The sequence below is a fragment of the Mauremys mutica genome, chromosome 4 (genome assembly GCF_020497125.1).
Source record: "Mauremys mutica isolate MM-2020 ecotype Southern chromosome 4, ASM2049712v1, whole genome shotgun sequence".
Lineage (NCBI taxonomy): Eukaryota > Metazoa > Chordata > Testudines > Geoemydidae > Mauremys > Mauremys mutica.
In genome coordinates, this window is record NC_059075.1 from 80343164 (window position 1) to 80364464 (window position 21301).

The window sequence follows — 21301 nt, forward strand, 5'->3', positions numbered from 1 at the left end:
TCTAATACCAGCTCTGGTGACCCCATTCAAATGGGGTTTCAACCCACTTTGGGGTCTCAACCCACAGTTTGAGAACTGCTGTGTTAAAATAATGGCAGAATGGTGGCTGCGTGGTAACAGGGATATGCGGCTTGGCTCTCTGCTGTGCAGATTCTGTGATTATTTACACCTCTGTAAAGTGCATATGAAATGCTACCACACCCAAATGGTACACCTGCTCAGATGTAAGTGACTGCACAAGGTGCAAGGCAGTTGAAAATCAGGTCCATAGAGCCCCCTCCTTTTTAGGGCAATGCTTTAACTCCAGCTTAGATCAGTGGTGATGAAGGTATTTGCCATCTGACAGCATTCAGTCTCCTATATAATCCACTGCCTAGTATTTTATACCACTCTCATCACCATGGCATGTGCAGCATGGACCCCTATCCACTTCCTAGGAGACTGGTGTCCACTGGCAATAGTTGGTGCCCTTGTTACAGCAGAAGATCAATCCCTCTAGATATAGTCCTGGCAGGTCTGTTGAGGGAGGACTGCATGAGGCATTTGCATTGCTGTTCCTCCTAAAGTCCTATGGGTATACAGGTGTCTCTGGTCAATTTGGCATCTTTCTCACCCAGTCAACTCACCTGCATCTCCTGCCATGCAAAAATATTTCACAACAGTTCAGTCCCCCCAGAATATCAGTATAGGACCTGCTGCAAGAGTGCAGACAGGGAGCAGCCAGAAATCACAGCACAAGGGGGAAGGAACCAAACAGCTGTCTTTGGGGGATGTGGAGGAACTCTCCCTCTGATTTTGGCACAAAGGACATGGAGAGGAAGTATTTTATAATATCAATCCTATTGTAATGCCTTCTTGACTATTGCTGGTAATACTGAATGAGTACCACTGCGTTCAAAATATTTCTTCAATCCAGTTCTAAGACTATCTGAGGGCTGGAGAGATATCAAGTGATCAGTGCCCCCTTAGATTGATATAATTAAATCAGTCTCCCAGAAGCTGGCTGCTGTAATGGTTTCTAAGCCCACAGGAAACTCTGAATTTCTTTGCATCATTTTGTTTTGCCTAAAGATTTCATTATCTAGGCCTTTGTGAGAGAAGAAGGTGAATATTGTCAGCTGCATTTCCCACCACTCATCCAATCTTTGGATTCAGATGTCTTAAAGAGTTTTGATGTGGCCCTAGGGAAAGTGTCTGTTGCTAGTGTTGTCATAAACCAAATCAGCAGATGGGAACATGAATAAAGAGGCTTGAGTGTTGCAGGACTAAAAATGTGCTGAGCTTTAAGGGGAAAGCCTTAGACTACTGGGTCAAATTCTGACCTAATTTACACTAGTGCAAATTCTATCGACTTCAGTGGGGTTACTCTGGCTTTACCTCGGCATGAATGAGATGAGAAACGAGCTCTTACTCTGCTGTATAAATGAGTTTATAAATCTGATCTATAACTTGCTCATTACTTTTAATCCCAGTAAAACAGATTTTTAAGAAGTTCAGCCTGCAAAGCATCAGGCTGAGACCGTTACACTCTCTGCAGATGGAAATGGAACTACTATAGATGCATACGATACTTAGACTGCAATAAACAAGGCACGCGAAGCTAGCTGCCACAGGGGCAGTAGCATTTTTGTCATATTGAAAGCTTGCTAATGACTCAATTGACTTCAAGTAGCATTTCATCTCTTTTTCTTTTCCCAGTAACTAAGACTGACCACTTGATTGCTTCACTGTCACCATTTAGCTCTGCTGCCTTCCAAAAGTCTCAACCTAGTCTCTTCAGGTTGCAGATTCACTTTTTCTCTTTAGTTGAGCTGCTCTAGGCAACAAACATCCATCTGCAACTTTAAACCATTAAGAAATAATGCTCCTGGAGAACAGAACTTAGATTCAAGACAGAGCCCAGAAAGTGCAAAAAGAGCAATATTTCCAGCTTATTAAGAATTATGTACATTACAAAGCTCATCCTAAGCTAAAACGGAGTCTGCATGGTTTCCCTTGTGATAGTGCTGATGTTGATAATACCTCATGGGATTTGATTTGTCCTTTACATTAAAGTAATGTTTGCATTCTCCTGAAAGTAAAAATCAAACCAAATGTGACACTGTCTGGTTTTCCAGTTTGGACATACAGATCCTTCCCCCTTTTAACGAGCTTTGTAACTGAAATATAATATTACAAATGTTGTTGTTTTTAAAGAGGGTTGTTTTAAATATTTAAAGTCTAACAAGGTCTAAAGTCTAACAGCCCAACCTAAGACACAGAAGGGATGTAGAGCCAGATTTCCAAAGGTATTTAAAGACACAGATCCTGAAAGGTATTTAGGTTCCTAATGCCTACTGAAACCAACAGAAGTAGCTCGGGGGGGATTCCACTCACCTTGAAGGGCTTGGGGTTCCCCTGCAGCAACTGGGGGAGGGATAGCTCAGTGGTTTGAGCATTGGCCTGTTTAACCCAGGGTTATGAGTTCAATCCTGGAGAGGGCCATTTAGGGATTTTGGGCAAAAATCTGTCTGGGGATTGGTCCTGCTTTGAGCAGGGGGTTGGACTAAATGACCTCCTGAGGTCCCTTCCAACTCTGATAGCCTATTATTATTCTAAGGGCTGGTCTACACTACGGGGGGAAATTGATCTAAGATACGCCACTTCAGCTACGTGAATAACGTAGCTGAAGTCGAAGTATCTTAGATCGAATTACCTACCGTCCTCACGGCGCGGGATCGACATCCATGGCTCCCCTTGTTGACTCCGCTACCGCCGTTCGGGTTGGTGGAGTTCCAGAGTCGACAGGAGCTCATTCGGGGATTGATATATCGCGTCTAGATGAGACACGATATATCAATCCCCGAGAAATTGATTGCTACCCGCCGATACGGTGGGTAGTGAAGACGTAGTCTAAGTGCCTAAAAATGCAGAGAGGTGCCTTTTGACCCTCTGTATGGATGTAAGTCTCTTTTTTTCCCCCAATGAGCACTGCATATGTGAGTCGCGTAGGAGCCAGATTTTTAAAGGCATTTAGGTACATAAAGGTGCACTTAGGTGCCTAGTGGGAATTTCAAAACACCTAGGTGCTAAACTCCCATTGAGGCACCTATCTACCCTCACCCAGGGTCAAAGTTCTGAATTCCTCACCCACACATGTAGTCTTGCTTCAGGCAAATTCCCTTTGATAACGTTTGCCTGAAAAAGGACTCGGAAAAGCGAGGAAGGACTTCACAATTTGGGCCCAGTCCTGCAAATGGATCAAATAGTGTGAATCCCTGCTTGTGGGTGTAAATCAACTGGCATCAACAGGGGTCAGCATGGGAACCGAGGTCCACCTGTACAGAACTGATTGTAGGACAAGGACCATAGTTAGGACTGTGTGCAGATTATTTTCTCAATAACTAAAGAAAGAACATTTTAGTTATACTTTGTTGTCAAATATACGTATGTTCCAGTCCAATTAACCTGGGACTATATTAAAATAAGAGCCATTGGGCATAGTTTAGGATTTTAAAACAATCATGTTATGAAAAAATTAGCTTCACTCTGTGGAGCCTGAGGCATGTATGATTTTTGTCTAAAGAGACGGAAGAAAGGAAAAGACTTAGATAGCAAAAAGCAAACCAAACATTTACATAGTTATCCATCTGGAAAGCACTTGAACAGAACGTAGTTAATTCTCACCACACCCTTATATCATTAACCCCATTTTACAGATGGGGAAACTGAGGCACTAAGTGGTTACATGCCATGCCTAAGGCCAGAGTTAGAATTAGAACTCAAATACCTGACTTCCAGGTGCATACTCAAAGCATGCCTCCTCCTCAAAAGTAAATGAGTGGAAACTGATTTGACTGATCAAAGATCTGGAAAGAGAAACAAAATAGCCATGCCATTTTTCACTGAGAAACTGCAAATTGTATTAATTTTCAATAAGCCCCAAGGCAGTCATATGTAATAGCTTTCCCCTGTGGCTTGTGTGATCAACATTTGGCAACTAAACAAGAGTAGTTATTAATCAGTGGTAGTTTTCACTTAAAGCACTTAAACACACAATTAGCTTCAATGGGACTTAAGCATGTACTTGAGGTTAAGCATAGGCTTAAGAGCTTTGCAGAATCAGGGCCTAAATAAAGATAGATTGTGGGATATGGATTGTAGTAGAGAAGGCTCTACCCAGGGAATCCTCTCCTCTTTTAGCTAATCATCAGAGTGGCACAGCAAGACCCAAAGAGAGATCCTACTGTTTGTGATTTCGGCTGGTTCAGAAGCATGTTTTCTTCTCACTCCATTCCTGCACTGCCACATTGCATCAGAATTTCTGGGGCTCCCAGTGCAAAAGGCCCTCAACTAATGAGCTAATCTCTCAACTACAAGTAAATTGTGACACTTGCAATTAGGCCCAGATTGAGTGCCCCGCTTCTCATGTTCACCCAGAGGTAAGTAATGATGACACCACATTGAGAACTCTTTAGTTATGATGGGGCTTGATTTGTGGCTTTTATGGAGATTAATTGGCATTCCAATCATCCTCCTTCATGTGAGCCAAAGCTAAATGGAGGAAGACAGTTTTGTCCAAAAGCTGTGCAATATTTGCAGCATGGGAGTTGAAACCTCCATTATAATGCAATGGTTCTGTTGCCGGAACTGCAGCAAAGGGAATTTTACATAAGCAGCCTTATTGACAGGAGTGTCTTTTAGCTTTATGCATTTTAGCATAAATGGCAAAAGTAGGAGCCAGGCTTTCCTTGGTTGGAGAAAAATATATTTAAGGCTGCAATGGTACAAGCCTAATGTCCATGTAAAAATATACAGCACTATCTGGACAGCCAAGAGTGCTTCATGCTAACCTCAGCTGAGTCTCCAGTATGTCCATGAATTTAATATTTTTAATCCTTTGGCCTAGATGCTGTGTGTTTTTTCTAACACTGCATCAGACATTAACTACTACACATTCAGGGCAGGATACAGCAAGGTTCCTATTAATGCAAACAGCAGGGAAGAGAATCACACAAGATGGATCTTGTTGGGTAGTGGTTAGAAAACTCGATGGAGTCAAGGGCTTTGGGTTTTATTCCCCACTCTGTCACTGAGGGACCTTGGCCAAGTCACTTAGCTGTTTAATGCTTCAGTTTCCTGACCTGTCGAATAAGGATAACAATAATTTATCTCACAGGGAGGCTGTGAGATAAATGTGGTTATGAGATTAATGAATGTCCATAAAGTACTTTGCTTTGTCCATCTTTGCAACCTAGTGGCAGAGGTATTTGTTTAAAACACAGGGAGTTTGGGGAGCAAAGCAGTGGGAATTAAATGTCATTTCAGCTATTTCCTCCCAATGTAGCTGTGCAATGCCCTGATACCTACAGGATTTCTCTTCTGCTGCTATTACCCACTTGGGTGCACCATCATTTTAATGAGCCATGCTAAAAAGGAACTTTTTCTTCTGTTCGGATAGCAACCAGTCACCCTTATTCAGCTCCTGATTCATTACAGAAGCTGTTACCTGCTCCCCTGATAAAGGCTTACTTGGTATTTCTGTGAGCACTGCAGCACATGTCAAATCAAAACATAATTCAATCCAATCTGAATAATACATCTGCACTTCCACAGTATGGCTTAAGAACAAAATGGGAACAATGTAATTCTTATGCTGAAGGACTAACATGGCACTGTGTAGTTTATGGAAAGCTGCTGGAGCAATCATGGGAAATATCACAGGATTTAAATTGATCAAATGCATAAAACAGAAATCATGGGCCATTCTGTACAAGCCATTGCTCTGTATTTAATGCTCTCCCCACTTCAAGTTTTTACCAGGTGTCCTAGACAGCATGAGACTGCAAAAGAGATCGGAAACCTTTCCAAAAATATATTGCAGTGCCTCTTTCTGTCTGGATTATTGAGTTTTGTATAACAGGTTTCTGGATGATGGTCTTCATTTTTATGCAAATTGTGATTTTTTTTTAATTTTAGGAAGTAAAAATTTGTTTCACTCAGTGATTAAAATATCTCTTCCCCTTGAATTCTATCTAAATGGTGTAGCCTGCAAAACCCTGTGCTGCTGAGGAGGAAAAAAAAACCTCCCCATGGGAGCTCTTTAAAAAAAAAAAATCCTGTGAAATTCTGAGATCTGTGACAATCCTGTTTACTGGATGGATTCTGTTGTTTAGAGATTCAGGGCCACAGTTGCTTCCCTTATGCACATGCCTGTTTCCATTGATGTTGCTATTTGTATACCTGTGAGTAACCCATCTGTTTCCCAAAGCTTGATATTCAATTTCAAGCTAGTCTAGAAACTGACACATTATACTGCACCTTAGGAAGTCATTAATTCCATCTATACCATTGAACTCACAGAGCCCAATTCACCACTACTGTAAGCAGGATTACGCCACTGGCTTCAATGGAATTGGATTGGTTTACATCAGTAGTGAATTTGGCGCAGTTCTTCAATACTAATTAATGATCAAATGGGAAAAAGAAAGCAGAGGTTTTATTGGTTTGTTTGTATTTAAGTCAAAACTAAACAAACTGAGTGGCATAAACTAAATGTATGATAGTGCAAGAGGTACCTGGAAAATATATGGGCACATGTTTGAGAAGGCCAGGGTAACATGTGCATGCATATTATGACATCCCACATCTCTGACAGTAAATTCAATGGTTAGATGGGATGTGGGAGAGCCAGGTTCAATTTCCATCTTGGCTTGAGGGGGAGAAAAGATTTGAACAGGGACAACCACTTCTCGGGAGAGTGCTCTAACTACTGAGCTATGGGATATTCTAATGGGGAGGGCAGAGGCTCCTGTAATCTCTCCTGTTGAAACTGTTCCACTTTGGATAAGTTAAAAGTTCACTGGAGCAGGGGGACTGGACTCTGGGTCTCCCACCTCCCTGTTAAGTATCAGAGCGGTAGCCGTGTTAGTCTGGATCTGTAAAAGCAGCAGAGAGTCCTGTGGCACCTTATAGACTAACAGAAGTTTTGGTCCATGAGCTTTCGTGGGTGAATACCCACTTCGTCGGATGCATGTAGTGGAAATTTCCAGGGGCAGGTATATATATGCAAGCAAGAAGCAGGCTGGAGATAACGAGGTTAGTTCAATCAGGGAGGATGAGGCCCAAGGGAGGAGAAACCTCAACTGCTAGAAGAGGGCCTCATCCTCCCTGATTGAACTAACCTCGTTATCTCCAGCCTGCTTCTTGCTTGCATATATATACCTGCCCCTGGAAATTTCCACTACATGCATCCGACGAAGTGGGTATTCACCCACGAAAGCTCATGGACCAAAACTTCTGTTACTCTATAAGGTGCCACAGGACTCTTTTGCTGCTTTTACACCTCCCTGTTGGATACCGTATCCACCAGACGACTGTCATTTTTCTCTCTCTCTGGCCTAATGATTAAGTATTTAGGCACCTAGGCCCCTTTGTAGATCTGGGCCAATGACCTGTAGTACGTGGTGGCAGCTGCATAGACCCCCATCTAACTTCTTACCCTACGTCTCCTGAAGCCATTTCATTAAGCAGGGCTGGAATTCACTGACATTACAGACAGGTGGAGCAAAGACGGTAGTAGGGGGCAGGGAATGACAATATATCAAGTGCTCAGGGGCTGTGATTTGCTACAAGTGGGAAACCTGAAGATGAGCGCTTTATGGGAGTTCCCTGCGGCAGCCCTCTGTCCTGGAAAATGAGAGCCAATGCCATGCTACAGCTGAAGAGACCGAGATAGAGAGATGAAGAGACTTGCAGGAAGCCCTATGGGAAGGCAGTGTCAGAGCTGGCATCCGTGACTCTCTAGCTTGTGCTCAGACAGCCTCACTCACGAGGCATAAACGTCATTCATGATACACATTCTCCCCACTACAAGGCTCAGAAACCTTAGGACTGCGCCCAGTCATTATACAGTGTTTCATGCACCATTTTTCAGAACACACTGAATTAAACAGTTAACATGCCACTCCCATCCTTCTTCCTGAAAGACCATTTCCACCTCCTATCATTTATTAATCTTAGCTGCACTGAATTATTAAACTGAAGGCCTCAATAACCCCCATCAGTAAAAACACCACTGTGGCTTTTAGACGCTCATTTCTACTTTCTACTGTACTGCATTCTTCATTTTAATTACTGGCTCCACATTTTCAAAGCCCAGTGTCATATCTTTGCAGGACATTTGTCCTCTTAAGAAAAGGCGGATCGGCAAATATGTTGCTAGGCGTGACAGTAAGTGTGTTCCCAAAGGACAGGTGTGGGGAAGGATCACATTTTTATCTAGGAGATCCAAAGACACAGCAAAGTAAAGGGAGGAAACAGTTGCTGCTGCTTGTGCTGCAGTTGCGTGACTTAAGACCCTCTTCCTGCATTCTCTTCATCACATGGAGTCTGTGTGGAGAGGATCCTTCTGTGAAGGAAAAGCATATTTCCTGTTAGTAAGGGAACAACAGGGAAATGGCAGGTGATCTACAGCTGGAAAATGTATGGCTCATGATGATGAACAGGTCTCCCCAGCTGGAATCTAAGAGCCTACATGAATTAAACACAATCAAACCCTGAACGTTTCCTCTTTGTCATTTAGACCAGTGGTTCTCAACCTTTCCAGATGACTGTACCCCTTTCGGGTGTCTGATTTGTCTTGCGTATCCCAAGTTTCACCTCACTTAAAAACTACTTGCTTGCAAAATCAGACATAAAAATACAAAAGTGTCACAGCACAGTATTACTGAAAAATTGTTTACTTTCTCATTACTTTCTCATTTTTACTATGTAATTATAAACAAGTCATTGTCTGTATGAAATTTTAGTTTGTACTGACTTCACCAGTGCTTTTTATGTAGCCTGTTGTAAAACGAGGCAAATATCTAGATGAGTTGATGTACCCCCTGGAGGACCTATGAGGAGCCCTGGTTGAGAAGTACTGATTTAGAGGCATTAGTATTGGTGAAAGGGGCTGAACTGACAGCCCTAGACTGACGAACAGGGATAGACAGCATGTGTAATACACTGGCAGAGGGCATGACTGATGTCCACCAGTGGACAAGCCACTAGTAGGGGAACAGCCTACAATTGCTACCAGCTAAGGGAGTTACTCCTGTGGCTCTAGTAAAGGTCTGACCCTGAAGGTCCCAAGATTAAGCTCTGCTGATGACCCACCTGGGTAGGTCATTACAAAAGGTGAACGACAGTGCAAACCAACTTCTCACCATTGGCATGTCGAAACAGGATTCTGGACGACTATGTCACAGAGGAGAAAATATCACGCATTCAATCCTTGGGCACTCTATAGAGATTGCCAAATAGGGGGGCAGTTTGTGCCAGTTATAGTGGGGCCATGTTTGTGATGTGGGCACCTGTCCACAGGAGAACTCGACTGAAATTCTCCAACTCATTGCAAACAGACCAATGAACAGTCATTAGCTAGTAACAAATTTTAGTATCTAGGACTTAGGCTACATTGCAAGTGAAGAGCCTATGAAGTCTCTATATCCCATGACCACTTATCATAAGTCACATTTAGAACACATTCTCCTATCTCACTTTGAATCCACCTCAATCTGCTTGGAGAAAGAGTCACTCTTTCTGTCTAGTTTCTTTCTTACTTGTGCTATTTCTATTTCATTACTAGTAAAATTGCTGGGACTAACAATGACAAACACAGATACAGTAGAAAATGCAGTGAAGATTCTAGGGAACACATTACATTTTCTGTACACGATAAGTAAAGTATGACATAACTGCTCTTCTACCCCTCCTAACCTTTTGAATAAGAGGAGACAAATACCAGCTCAGCTGCATGCAACTGACACCTGACAGAATTAAAAACTGTAACTCATAATGTATATGGATATATCAGTGGTTCCACAAAAAATAGATTTCCGGGACCTTCAACTTGAAACAACTGACATAAAGGGTTTGTTAATCTAGTTTAAGTTAATCTAGTGCTAACTAGATATGCAAGAGGAACAGCTTTGGAGACTGAGTTTATCTATCTATCCATCCATCCACTCACAAAGCAGGTACAGCACAGGGAGGGAAATTGCAAGCTTCCTCCAAACTGCCCCCTATGGGCTAGTTTACACTAGGATCGCTACAGCAGCGCAGCACAGCGCTCTCCTGTCGGCATAAGTATTCCATGTCCCCGAGCGGCGGTAGCTATGTTGGTGGGAGAGCTTCTCCCGCCGACACAGCACTGTCCACACCGGCGCTGAGCTCAGTGTAACTTGCATCGCTCCGGGAGGCGGCTTTTCCACACCCTTGAGCAACTTAAGTTATACCAAAGTAAGCGCTACTATGTACAAGCCCTATTAATATGCCTCAGTCCTGACTGAGCCACCTCAAAGGATGAGAAGGAAGTTCAGTGTCTTGCTTATCCAATACTTGGCTTCTCTGTTATGATTGTAGACAAACCTACCAATGGAGATAATAAAAAAAAACTAGGTGGACTCCTGCTCTCTGGGAGCTGGACTGCAGCTGAAACACTTTTTCCATTAGCCACCTAGTAGTCACTGGATGATCAGCACTATTAGTCTTTACTGATCTGGGCTGAATTTGAACCAGGGACCGTGAAGTAAATCCCATTATCAACCCCCTGAGCCATCCAGTTCCTTTATGGAGGGCACTAGGTAGTCTGACTAGTTTACTTTGCTCATTCCCCTGTTTGACATTAACATCTGAAGACAGGGACTGTGGCACTCTATAGAGCCACATAATCCTATTTCCCCCTTCCCCTGACTGTCTATCATAGAATTCCTAGCCCATCGAGAGTCAAAAGAGCAAGACCCCCAAGCTTGGGACCTGATCACTGATCTTCCCCCCACAGGGGATGGGCAGAAAATTTGAGATTTTGTCCAGCTCAGACTTTGAGCTCATTGTGGGCAGCAACACCATGAAAGACAGTAAATAGGTAATTTCCGGAAATTAAATGACTCCATTGCTCTCAACCTTTCTTACTGGTTTAAAGGAAGACATATCCAGTCCACACTAAGAAGCAAGTGCCTACAAGAGGCATAGATTTTAACACTAGATTTCCCTTTTAGTCCCTGGGATAATAATGTTTCTGGGGAGCCACTGTGCAGCCTTGAAATGGTGCAATAAGAAGCCAAATGTTATATACATTCGAACAAGAGTGATACCTCAATGACACCAGCTACGGTGAGTTACAAGGGCCATCAATCCTCATGCTTCAGAGCACAAATTAGTGGTCAGGAAGAAATTGCCCTTCCCCACGCCCCTTGGAATGTTACTGCAGAATGAGGTAAATTTCCTTTTTATTAGTAATAGGTGGCATCCATCATTAGTTTTGGTAACATTTATTTATATGCTATGAGTAATTATGATTATTTTCCATTATTAATAGCCACTGTTGCACAAGGGGAGGAGAGGAGTTATATAATTTTCTAAAGCATATGGAACTACCTGCTATTGGAAGAGAGAACTAGGTGGATATTTGGTCTGATCCAATGGGTCATTTCTTTTCTTTCCTTTCCTTAGTTCACATGCCATCACTCTTATAGTTCACAGCTTTCAACCTACACTGATGAGAACAGAGTCCCTCTGCAGCCCCCCACAAGTGGTGCTCTGCTTTTCAGACGGGTTCCCGTTGAACAAAACATGAGGTTCCTTTTGCATCTGAGCAGGAGGAGTGTGTTGTAGAAGCCCAGACCCTACCTGAGCACAAGGACTGTATTTTCATGTCACTTAAATTAATTGCCAGTGGTTTTGCCCCTGCACAGAAAGGAGCTTAGTGAGAAAGTCAAAACACATCTCAGCCAAAGGGGAGGGCGGGGAAACTAGCCCCATCAATTAAGGGAAGCAAGTGTATCCTAGGAACAAGAAAGAGCTCATGCAGACAGGGCAAACCATGCCATGCATAGAAAGCAAATCCCCAGTGTCGGTCCCCCTTCGTGCCATTCCAAGCAAATCTCTATGTGAAGTATTTGTGAGCAAGCTGGAAACAGTGAGGCCCTGGAAAAATAATTACGAAATAAACTCTACTCTTTGGTGGCATCTGTCCCAAAGGGAACAAAGTGTCTTTTGTGAAAGACTCCCACCAGAAGCCTTGCAGAGTTTGAACTGTGTCCCTGGACCCCACTGGTATGAAACCCAAAGCAAGATCTTATTGTTCCCCTTTGCTTTTACTACTGAACGTGGGGCTGAAAATCCAAATAGATTAAAGCAAATATGACTAATCAACCACGTCTGGGCTGCCTTTTTCCCAGCATATGAATCAAATTTACTACGGTTTAAGAAAATCTATTAGCATTACCAAGAGATGGAATATAAAACAGTGTAAGATGATTGAACATGGTGAACAGATGATCCTCAGACTTTAACATTGGAACAATAACTCGTTTGCCATATTTGGCTCGAGACTTTTTTCACCCAGCACATACTGACTAAAGTAAGGATTTTCAAAGGGTCAAACTGAAATTCAGTGGGATTTGAGTGCCTAGATAATATAGCCCCTTTGATGGAGATTTTCAAAAGACCTTAGAATTGACTTTACTGGAGAAGGCAACATGGGCCAGTCACACTGCGTAATGTATCACTAGAAGGGCGAGGGGTGCAATGTAAAAACCAAAATAAACTAGCTTGTCCTTCTATTCAGAGCAGGTGGGCCTTATCGCCAGTCAGTCAGTTCCCTGCCGTCATTGGGTGTGGTAGGCCACTGGAGGAGCATGGTCATTTCTACCTTTACCCGCGTTGTAAATTTAAGAGGTAGCAGTCGATGAGGAAATGAAAAATACCTGTAACGTCTCCACTGCAGCTAAACCCATCTTGTCTCAGCAGGGCCCGTTAGCCGACGATGGGTCCTTGTCATCATATCGCCTGTTCCCTCGGGAAGGAGAGGCAGGAGGGAAAGGATTAGCTCTGTAATCAAACAAAACAGAGATGGGGAAAGAGCTGAGAGCCCACATAAACAATACACCAATGAAGGACTCCCCCCACGTGACGGATGACTTGCAAAGCAGCCTTCCTCTGGACACAGGGCTGCACCTTGTAACAGTTGTACAAACTATACAACTGCAAGCTTGCATCCACAGGGCTTGATTCTCCTCACACTTGCCCCAGTGTAAAATCAGGAGTAACATCACTGAAATCAAAGAAGAAAGGTTGAGGTAACATCGGTGCAATATCAGACTCAAGGCTCATTGTCTTGCATACTCTTGGGAATACAGGTTAGCCAGTTGCCACAGAACTGCCATTTTAAAAATCATGGGAGAAAATTATATACAGCATGGAATGACAAATCAGGGCTCAATTTCTGTTCCATTAAAAACAAAAAGGGAGAGGCGGTGCATCCCTATTTTGCTTGCAACAATGCAGCTGGGTTTCTTGAAATGCTTCACTGTAGTGCAAAGTCACATAGTCCTCATGGCCAGGTAGGTATTTTGATTTATGTAGACCTGCACTCTCTTCTGTTAGAGAGTGGGTGGAATTTATGAGATACACTTTCAACCATTCTTCTTAAATACACACTTCCCAAACCACCTCTCCCTGTTAAGTAACTGTTTCCCTCCAACTCTCACCCCCTCTTCTCAGGGCAGGGATATTGAAAAGCAACTCTCTCCAAAGCAGTTTCCTTCCATGAGACTCTTTAATAAAAATGCAGGGGATTGTAAATCGTTGAGCTAGAGGGCTAGGAAATTGAGAGAGATAAATATACAAAAATCTAAACGTGCTGCTGAGACAGAAATCTCTGAAGGAAAATGGTGCTGAGTAACATTATTTCCCCCAGTAGTTGCAAGTCACTCGGCAAACTTGAGTTATGTTTTGACAGCCTCATTGGGAAGGCAATGAAATTCTCTAACAGTACTCCCTACTCACCAAAATCAGCTTAAATATTAGAAGGCCCCCAATTAAAGTCAGAGAGCTGGCAGCTGCCCTGCAGTGATTAATGGGTTCACACATCTCCTGATGCTCTGGCTCGGCTGTGCACAGTGCGATAGATATTTGAGAATTTCACCACCTCACCACCCCCTTTGCTTTCACAGATGCTCAGCCTGGCTTTCCAGTCACTGCTCACTAATGCCGGTAAAATGAAAGCTCAGTTTGTCTGTCTAGGGTCTCTATGCAGTGATAATGATCTCTCTCACAGGTAAATGTCCTTAGGAATTGTACTTTGAGTGGTGCACCGTAAATGACTAGTACTCTTCTAAACTAATATAAAAAACAACACAGTAATGAAGAGATTAGACAGAGCTGCCTGCTGACACAAACAGGCAGGAAGAGCAGTGTCAACACAGTGGGGGTGAGGGAAATCTTATTTCACTATGAAATCGGCAACACACAATCCAGAAACTAGCATGCACACTCCAACCAAGGATTCTGGCTAAATCTATTAATCTCTGTGAACATCTGCACTAATCTGTCTTCCGCATAAGACATCTGCTCATGTGGCAATGTATTGAACTCTGCATCCAGCTGTGAGCAGCTTTCAAGACACATGTACATCTCCCTGCTTAGGAAACTCAGGGCTGGTCTATACTAGAAACTTACATCGGGATAGCTACGTCTCTCAGGCGTGTGAAAAATCCACACCCGAGAGACATAGCTACACCGACATAATCCCCAGTGTAGACAGCGTTAGGTTGCCGGAAGAATTTTTCCATCGACCTAGCTACCACCTTTTGAGAAGGTGAATTACCTACGCCAAAAGGAGAAGTCCTCTTGTTAGCATAGGATGTGTCTACACTGAAGTGCTACAGTGGCACAGCTGTAATTTTTATCTGCAGACATGCCCTCAGGAAAAGGAAAATAGGAACTAGTAGAGGCATGGCAGGCAACAGCAGGGGACGTATCTTCGGCTAATCAGGGAGGACAGCACTCGCTTACACCCTTCACCTTCCATTACAAGAGTACTGGCTGCAAGAGGAGGCAATTAGCAATCTTAAAACCAATTCCTAATGAATTCATGCTGATGGATTCATTTGTTTCTTTTGGTCCTTCTTTTTGTGCTACTGAAAGGTGCTAGACAGACAGCCCAGAAGACTGAAGATTTATTTATACACAAGCAGCAAAGAATCCTGTGGCACCTTATAGACTAACAGACGTTTTGCAGCATGAGCTTTCGTGGGTGAATACCCACTTCTTCGGATGCAAGTATACACAGAACTGTATATACAGAGCAGGCGGAAGCATAGGCAACAGCAGTGTAAGCTTCCCCCACAATGGGCCCAGCCAGCGTGCCTCAACCCTGAGCAGCAGGGAATGTTGCTAGGGAATGAGTGGAGTGAATGTCAGTGTCCATGGTCTACCCAGTCCTTGGTCTCTGCTGATATGGCCAGCTTACTTGTCCATTGGGACTTGGACTGAGACTGCAAAAAATCATTTCACACAGGTTCAGCAAAACAGCCATCACAACTTTCAGTCATTACCAACCCAGATGAGAAACTGAAATCCTTCAGAGCACACCCTAGAGCACTACACACTGAATCAGGGGGTCTGCAAAAAGCACTTCCCCAGGGAGACCAGTTCACCCATTCTGCCTCTGGGGTACCCCTGCTGTCAAGTTGTCCTCAGCATATACAACAGCTCATCTGGTTGGCTCACGTGCCAAAGTTTTGAAAGAGCATTCCTCTTTGTGAGGGACAAAAGAATGGAGTCCTATTGGCTCATCTTGATTTGCTGAAATTTGTGCTAATCATTAGATGTTGACTGCAAGTGAACGTGTATCTATAAAGGAAGAGAAGCCTGGAAGATAACGATAATACCTTTGCAATTCTGTTGGGCTTTTCATCAGAGGATCTCCACAGACATTAACAAAACCTCACAACAGCCCTATGAGAAAGGCAAGTATCACCATGCTCATTTCAGATAGGAGAAATGAAGCAATGTGAGATTAACAGATTTGCCAAAGGCCACAGAACAGGTCAGTGGCAGAGTTTGGAATGGAATCCAGCAAGCTAGACTCCCAATCCCTTCTTCTGGCCATTAGTCCACACTCTCTCATTAAGTCAAAAACTAGCAATTGCTTAAGACCAAGAGACTTCTCAGACCACTCTAAGTGAGCATATGCTATAATGCACTAGCGTTTTGTATAAGCAACTGAATGTCATGCAGGATACACAGTGCATATAAAACCTCTACTGTGTAAGTGTGTGTACACAGCTGTACGCAAATTGGTTTCTCTGTTTATATGCAACAGGTCATTGCCTCCAACAAAGTGCTTGCTGTACTCTATCATGTTTATGTGCTGGACATGTGTATATGTGTATATATAGGATGGCAACTGCTTTTCCACACACCAGCAGTCTGTACTGCTGTAGAAGCAGATGTAGATAGTGCAGAATAAATCCCTGCTTAGAAGACTCACTTTCAGAGTCATACTGTATTTTAAGCATGTGCTACCACGTGTGAGGCCCCTCCCTGATTCTGAGATGATGTTCTGTTTAGGTTGTATTTTTTGTTTGTTTTAATACTGAGCTTTATATTGTTGGTCGTATTTTTAGATGGTTGGCGTAGTTCTGCTAAGCAGCCTGGGCGGGCATGCAGGTGCTTTACACATAAAAATACTGCATGCATGACCGTGCAAATAAGCAGCACCAAGGTAACCCACTAAAGAGGGGTGATAGGCTGTCTTCAGTAAATACTTGAGGCTTATCCTGAGAAGTTATGCTAAGCAGTAGCAGAGTGGCTCTCTAAAGCAGTGGGAATCTCAGGAAGTCAGTTCCATTTTGTGAGGCATGCTGAGAGTGTCCCCAGTGTATTCATCTTCCACACAGTCTATTTTGCAGCCTATCCATCATTTGAAGGAGATGGGGGAGAACAATCTCCCAGTTTATGCAAGACATCAATAGAGTGATGGCCTCTACAGAGGCACAGCTGCAGACAACTGCTGAGACAAATGTAGAGGTGGTGGTGGTGGGGAAACAGTTCACAACCGAAGGGTGGGACAGTTTCTGAAAAGAGCTGGATGGGCCATGGCAGGGGGAAAAAGGGGCAAACTCAGCAATTAATTGAACTTTTCATAGAATCATAGATTATTAGGGTTGAAAGGGACCTTAGGAGGTCATCTAGTCCAACCCCCTGCTCAAAGCAAGACCAATCCCCAAATTGCCCCCTCAAGGATTGAACTCACAACGCTGAGTTTAGCAGCCTATTGCTCAAAGCACTGAGCTATCAGGGTTTGCAGGTTGGAAGGAGGTGGGTCCTGGAGTGCATGATGCCCTCAGTTAAAGGTGGTTGAGGAAAATCCCCTCATTTTTTGGTGTCCTGTGAAGTCTGAACTGATGGCCCAACTCCGAAAGGGAGGTGATAGCAGACAGCTCGTAACCAGTGATCTCATAAGGCTGGCCCCATTAAAGTGTCACATTCAAGCATGTGCCCAATAAATCTACCTGACCTGTTCTATCTGCCTCTGATTAGACCTGGGTGACATTTAATCTCTCTCTTCAATTCCATCAGATCTGTCCCTCTCCTGGGGTGGGTGTACTTGCAACTGGAGAGAAGAGGACTAACCTCTTCTCCCTAGCTGGCAGGATGCTCAGTCCCCAGAGGAAGGGAATGCACCTCATACCACACCACAGTGATCGCTTCTAGCCAATTTGGAGACAAGCTTCAAAGATAGATAATAGAAATGGGGGAGATCTACTTGCTTAAACTAATTCAACCCGTTGCCTGTGTAGGATTGCTCCATAGTTTTTTTTCTAGTTTTAGGAAGGAGCCAGATCTTCATCCCTGTTCTAGGATGGTGTTTGGCATGATATGAAGCTGGAAGGGGAAGTCAGTAACTGGAACCTTTGGAGAGCAGAGGACCTTTTCTTGGGGGAAAACCAACCAACAGGCTGGCCAGCCCTATAGAAAAACCAAGTTATCCCACTGAGGTTCAGTAGTCCCATGTTTCAGTTTGTGTTTTAAATAATCAGGAACACTTGCAGTGCAATCCTGCTGGAGGCAGCAAAAACATAGCTGTTTCAAAAGTAGACAGAGAATATTTCATGTAATACATCCAAACTCCGGGGCTCTCAAAAACATTTTACACGTTATACACAACCGGGAGAGCACTTGGAATGATAGCACATGTGCCAGTCATGAGTATATCACCGGGAAGAGCATTTTAGGGGATGAGCCAAGAAAGATCAGGTTCCTCAGCTTGCAGAATTGTCTCCCCCTTTGCCAGAGAGTTTCACACGTTTGGCAAAATTAAAATTCTGGGATGAGGGAAGACGACATCACCAGGCATGTTTTACCAAGGATGCCACTTAATCTCTTCTGTACTCTTTGTTAATATAACGGTCACTAAATGTCAGTGAAAAAAAAATTCCACATCACCAGGTTTTTCTCACTGGGAAGGCAAGTATTGTATTAAGTCCCAGGCATTATGTATTTTCTTTATGCAAATATATACACTATCCACACACATTTCCTGGAAGCCAATGGTCACCTAGAATGAAAGTGAAAAGCAGAAATGGAAATTTTCAGTGCTTCCCCCACCTATTTGTATTTATGACTGTATACTTCTGGGCCCCAAACAGACATCAGGGCTCCACTGTGCTAGGCACTGCACAAACACATAATGAGAGAATGCCAATGCCCTGTAGAGCTTACAATCTAAATAGACAAAGAGAAGTTGGGGTGGGGAAGGGGAAACGGAGGCAAAGTGAATTGCCTGAGGTCAGTGGCAGATCTGGCAACAGTACCCACGTCGTTTGACTCCCAGTCAACTGCTCTAGCCACTGGAACACACTGCCTCTCCTAATTCTTTGCCTTTTTATTTCTAGATATTTTGCAGTACAAATGTTCATAAGCGATCTCACCTGCCGGAGAGCTTTTCCTGTTGGAGGGAAAAAAAAAAAAAAAAAGACTCCCTGAGTGGCTGGCAGTATGGTGCCAAGTTTTGTTAAAATACATTTGCCCCTAACAGGCAAAGAGTTACCCTATCTCCTGTCCGGACTGTGCAAGTCTCCAGTCAAACTCATTGTCATCTGGCCAAACCAGCATTTTATTTTATTTCATTTTTTCCCTTTCAATACGGAAAGATGCCAGCTCAATATAAAAACACACACATACACAACACTGCAGCAAGAGACTAAGATAAAATAGAAAAAATACACTCAAGTCTCTTGGAGTATTAGTTATAACATCACTATTTATTATTAAGGTGCTGGGGGAGTAGGATACACGTGTAACTATTCTTCTCACCAGACTGTCTGCTCAAATAAGACCTTGAAGTGTCAGAAAAGTCTGTTCTTGGCTTATAAATATATCTCATCTCTTTTCTCCCTGCTCTTCCTCTCCCTTTAAAGCATAGGACCAAACACAAACTCCTTTCACAGTTTTGATTCATTCCTGAGAATGCAGATTAGAAGAAGCAGGAAGCAAGGGAGACTTTGGAATACTTTTCACGGCCTGAGGTTTTCCCTTGGAGATCAAGAGAGCAGACATGCAAGATCCTCTGAGACAGATGGATGGCTGAGATCTATCTTCCTAAAAGCTGCAGTAACAGAACCCTGGCATGACGATCATCTCTGTGCAGGTGCCATTTCACCATCCCCCACAGTAAGACACATCCTCCACAACAACAGCGCAATGCATCGTTGGGCTGAGATCTCTCAGTGAATTCATGGATCATGTAAAGAGCTGAGATCGACCACCTTCGGGAAGGAAGTCCTCGATTAGTTCACCGAACAGGAACAGCAGCAGTGCAAGCTCCCTCCCCCTTTCCCCCGCAGTGCCTGTGCTCTCCCATTAGCATGTCTTCAGTCTTATTTTAGAGGGAACCCCTCTACGGCCCACAGGAGAATTCAGTCTGCATTCTACCTTCTGCCTCTCTGCTAAGACTGACAGTGTGTGGGCTAGCCGTAATGCAGATGAGTTTCCTACTAAGAACGAAAGAAAAACCACAGACTCATTTCACATAGGTCACCAGAAAGATGGTCAACACTGATCCTACATCTCCCTTTGATGAAGGGGGATACAGGCTGCAAGGCAAACTCCTGATTTTGACTTGCCATTGCTTTTTGTGACCCAACCCTCTTATTCCCCACCATGGAGCGCTCTTTAGTTGATAAAGTCCCATGCAGCTTGAATCCTGGAGAGATTTCCTCTTCCCCTTGCTTGGTCTATACTAGATTATTATTTTTTTTAAATATCCCACTGCTGTACTGGCGGGAGCTCTAGTGTAGACAAGGCCCTGAGAGTTGCCAACATTGTCTAGACCTGCTTGGAGCAAGACTGGACATTTAAAAGTAGCAGCAGCTGGTCTACACTACTACTCTTACTGTTGACACCACCTACGTAGCTGCACTGGAGGGAAATTTTAGGTCTAAAAGGCTAGTGTAGACAGCATCTCTGCATGATAACACTATATTTGAGATCAGATGGGACCCTGGAGCTAACAGTTCAAAAATCTGTATATCTAGGGAACAAGTATTCTCAGTAGGATCTAAACACTGGATTATGCTTCTGTTCCTGGTCCAAAGCTGCCAAGATCTACTGACAATCTCCTCTCTTAGGCTACTGGGGAAAATAACCTGTTTTTGTTTGTTTTATAATTAAGGAGATTTTATAAATTAATGAAGCAGCAAATGGTTTCACTGTTCCAAGAGCATGTTACCTATCTACAGACATTGCTATGTTTTTAAAGGAAGCAAGTTATTGTTAAAGATATTTCACAGCACCAAAACAGCTACATAAAAAGTAAATTATACATGAACTCTAATGGCTTTACATGGGAGATTTCAGCCTCATGAATGTCTTGGAATTCTCTGATGGAATTTACAGGCCTCCTTCCAATGGATGCTGTGCTCAGAATGTACTCAAGTGGCGTTTTAACATAACAAGGGACAGAAATGAGAGCTCTACTAGTGCAGTAAATGACAAGAGACAATCAGTTACTAATGGATGGACCAGATCATTTTGCTTAGAGAAGAGGAAAAAGATTACTAGGCTTTGAAAAAAATCAAGCTACTTAAAAGGAAAAACTAAAGCCACCCATATAGGAAACTATTTTTAGCCCTTCTGCTGTTTCTAATGCAACTTGGTGATAAAAGCTAGTGCACTGAATGTACATCTTTCAAAAGGAAAAAATGCTGTGAATTTTGTTTTTGTAAGAGGCAGTTAACCAGGGTGGTGTTTATTTTTTAATGATCTGATAAGCTAGTTCTAATTTTTGCAGCTTCATTAGTACATTTCTGGCATTGCTGGGTTACCTAGTACCTTTAATAGTTCTTAATAACCAAGACATAAATCTTTAAGCTTGTGTTACCTAAAACTATCGTCCTACTCTTTCCAATGTCAAAGGCCACAGACTGGTGGCTGAAGAGAAAGAGACTGCAAGAGCTATATGGACAATCATGCTTTCTTTCCTTGTTCT

The 21301-nt window shown here is 43.2% G+C and overlaps 1 protein-coding gene across 4 annotated transcripts in view; it reads right to left on the bottom strand.

The window, feature by feature from the left end:
- Nucleotides 1-7265: 7265 nt before the first annotated feature.
- The window catches only part of TRIM44 (tripartite motif containing 44), a 102112-nt gene continuing 88076 nt past the window's right edge, over nucleotides 7266-21301 (bottom strand). The window contains exons 5-6 of one of the 4 annotated variants that reach the window (XM_045012564.1): nucleotides 12732-12855; nucleotides 7266-8389 (exon numbers count right to left, since the gene is read on the bottom strand). In XM_045012564.1, the coding sequence (XP_044868499.1) occupies nucleotides 12768-12855 (88 nt within the window). In that variant the 3' untranslated portion in view covers nucleotides 7266-8389; nucleotides 12732-12767. Of the gene's footprint in view, nucleotides 8390-12731; nucleotides 12856-18586; nucleotides 18761-19162; nucleotides 19581-21301 lie in introns of those variants that run through there. The other 3 variants (XM_045012565.1, XM_045012563.1, XM_045012562.1) reach the window with 3 other exon arrangements.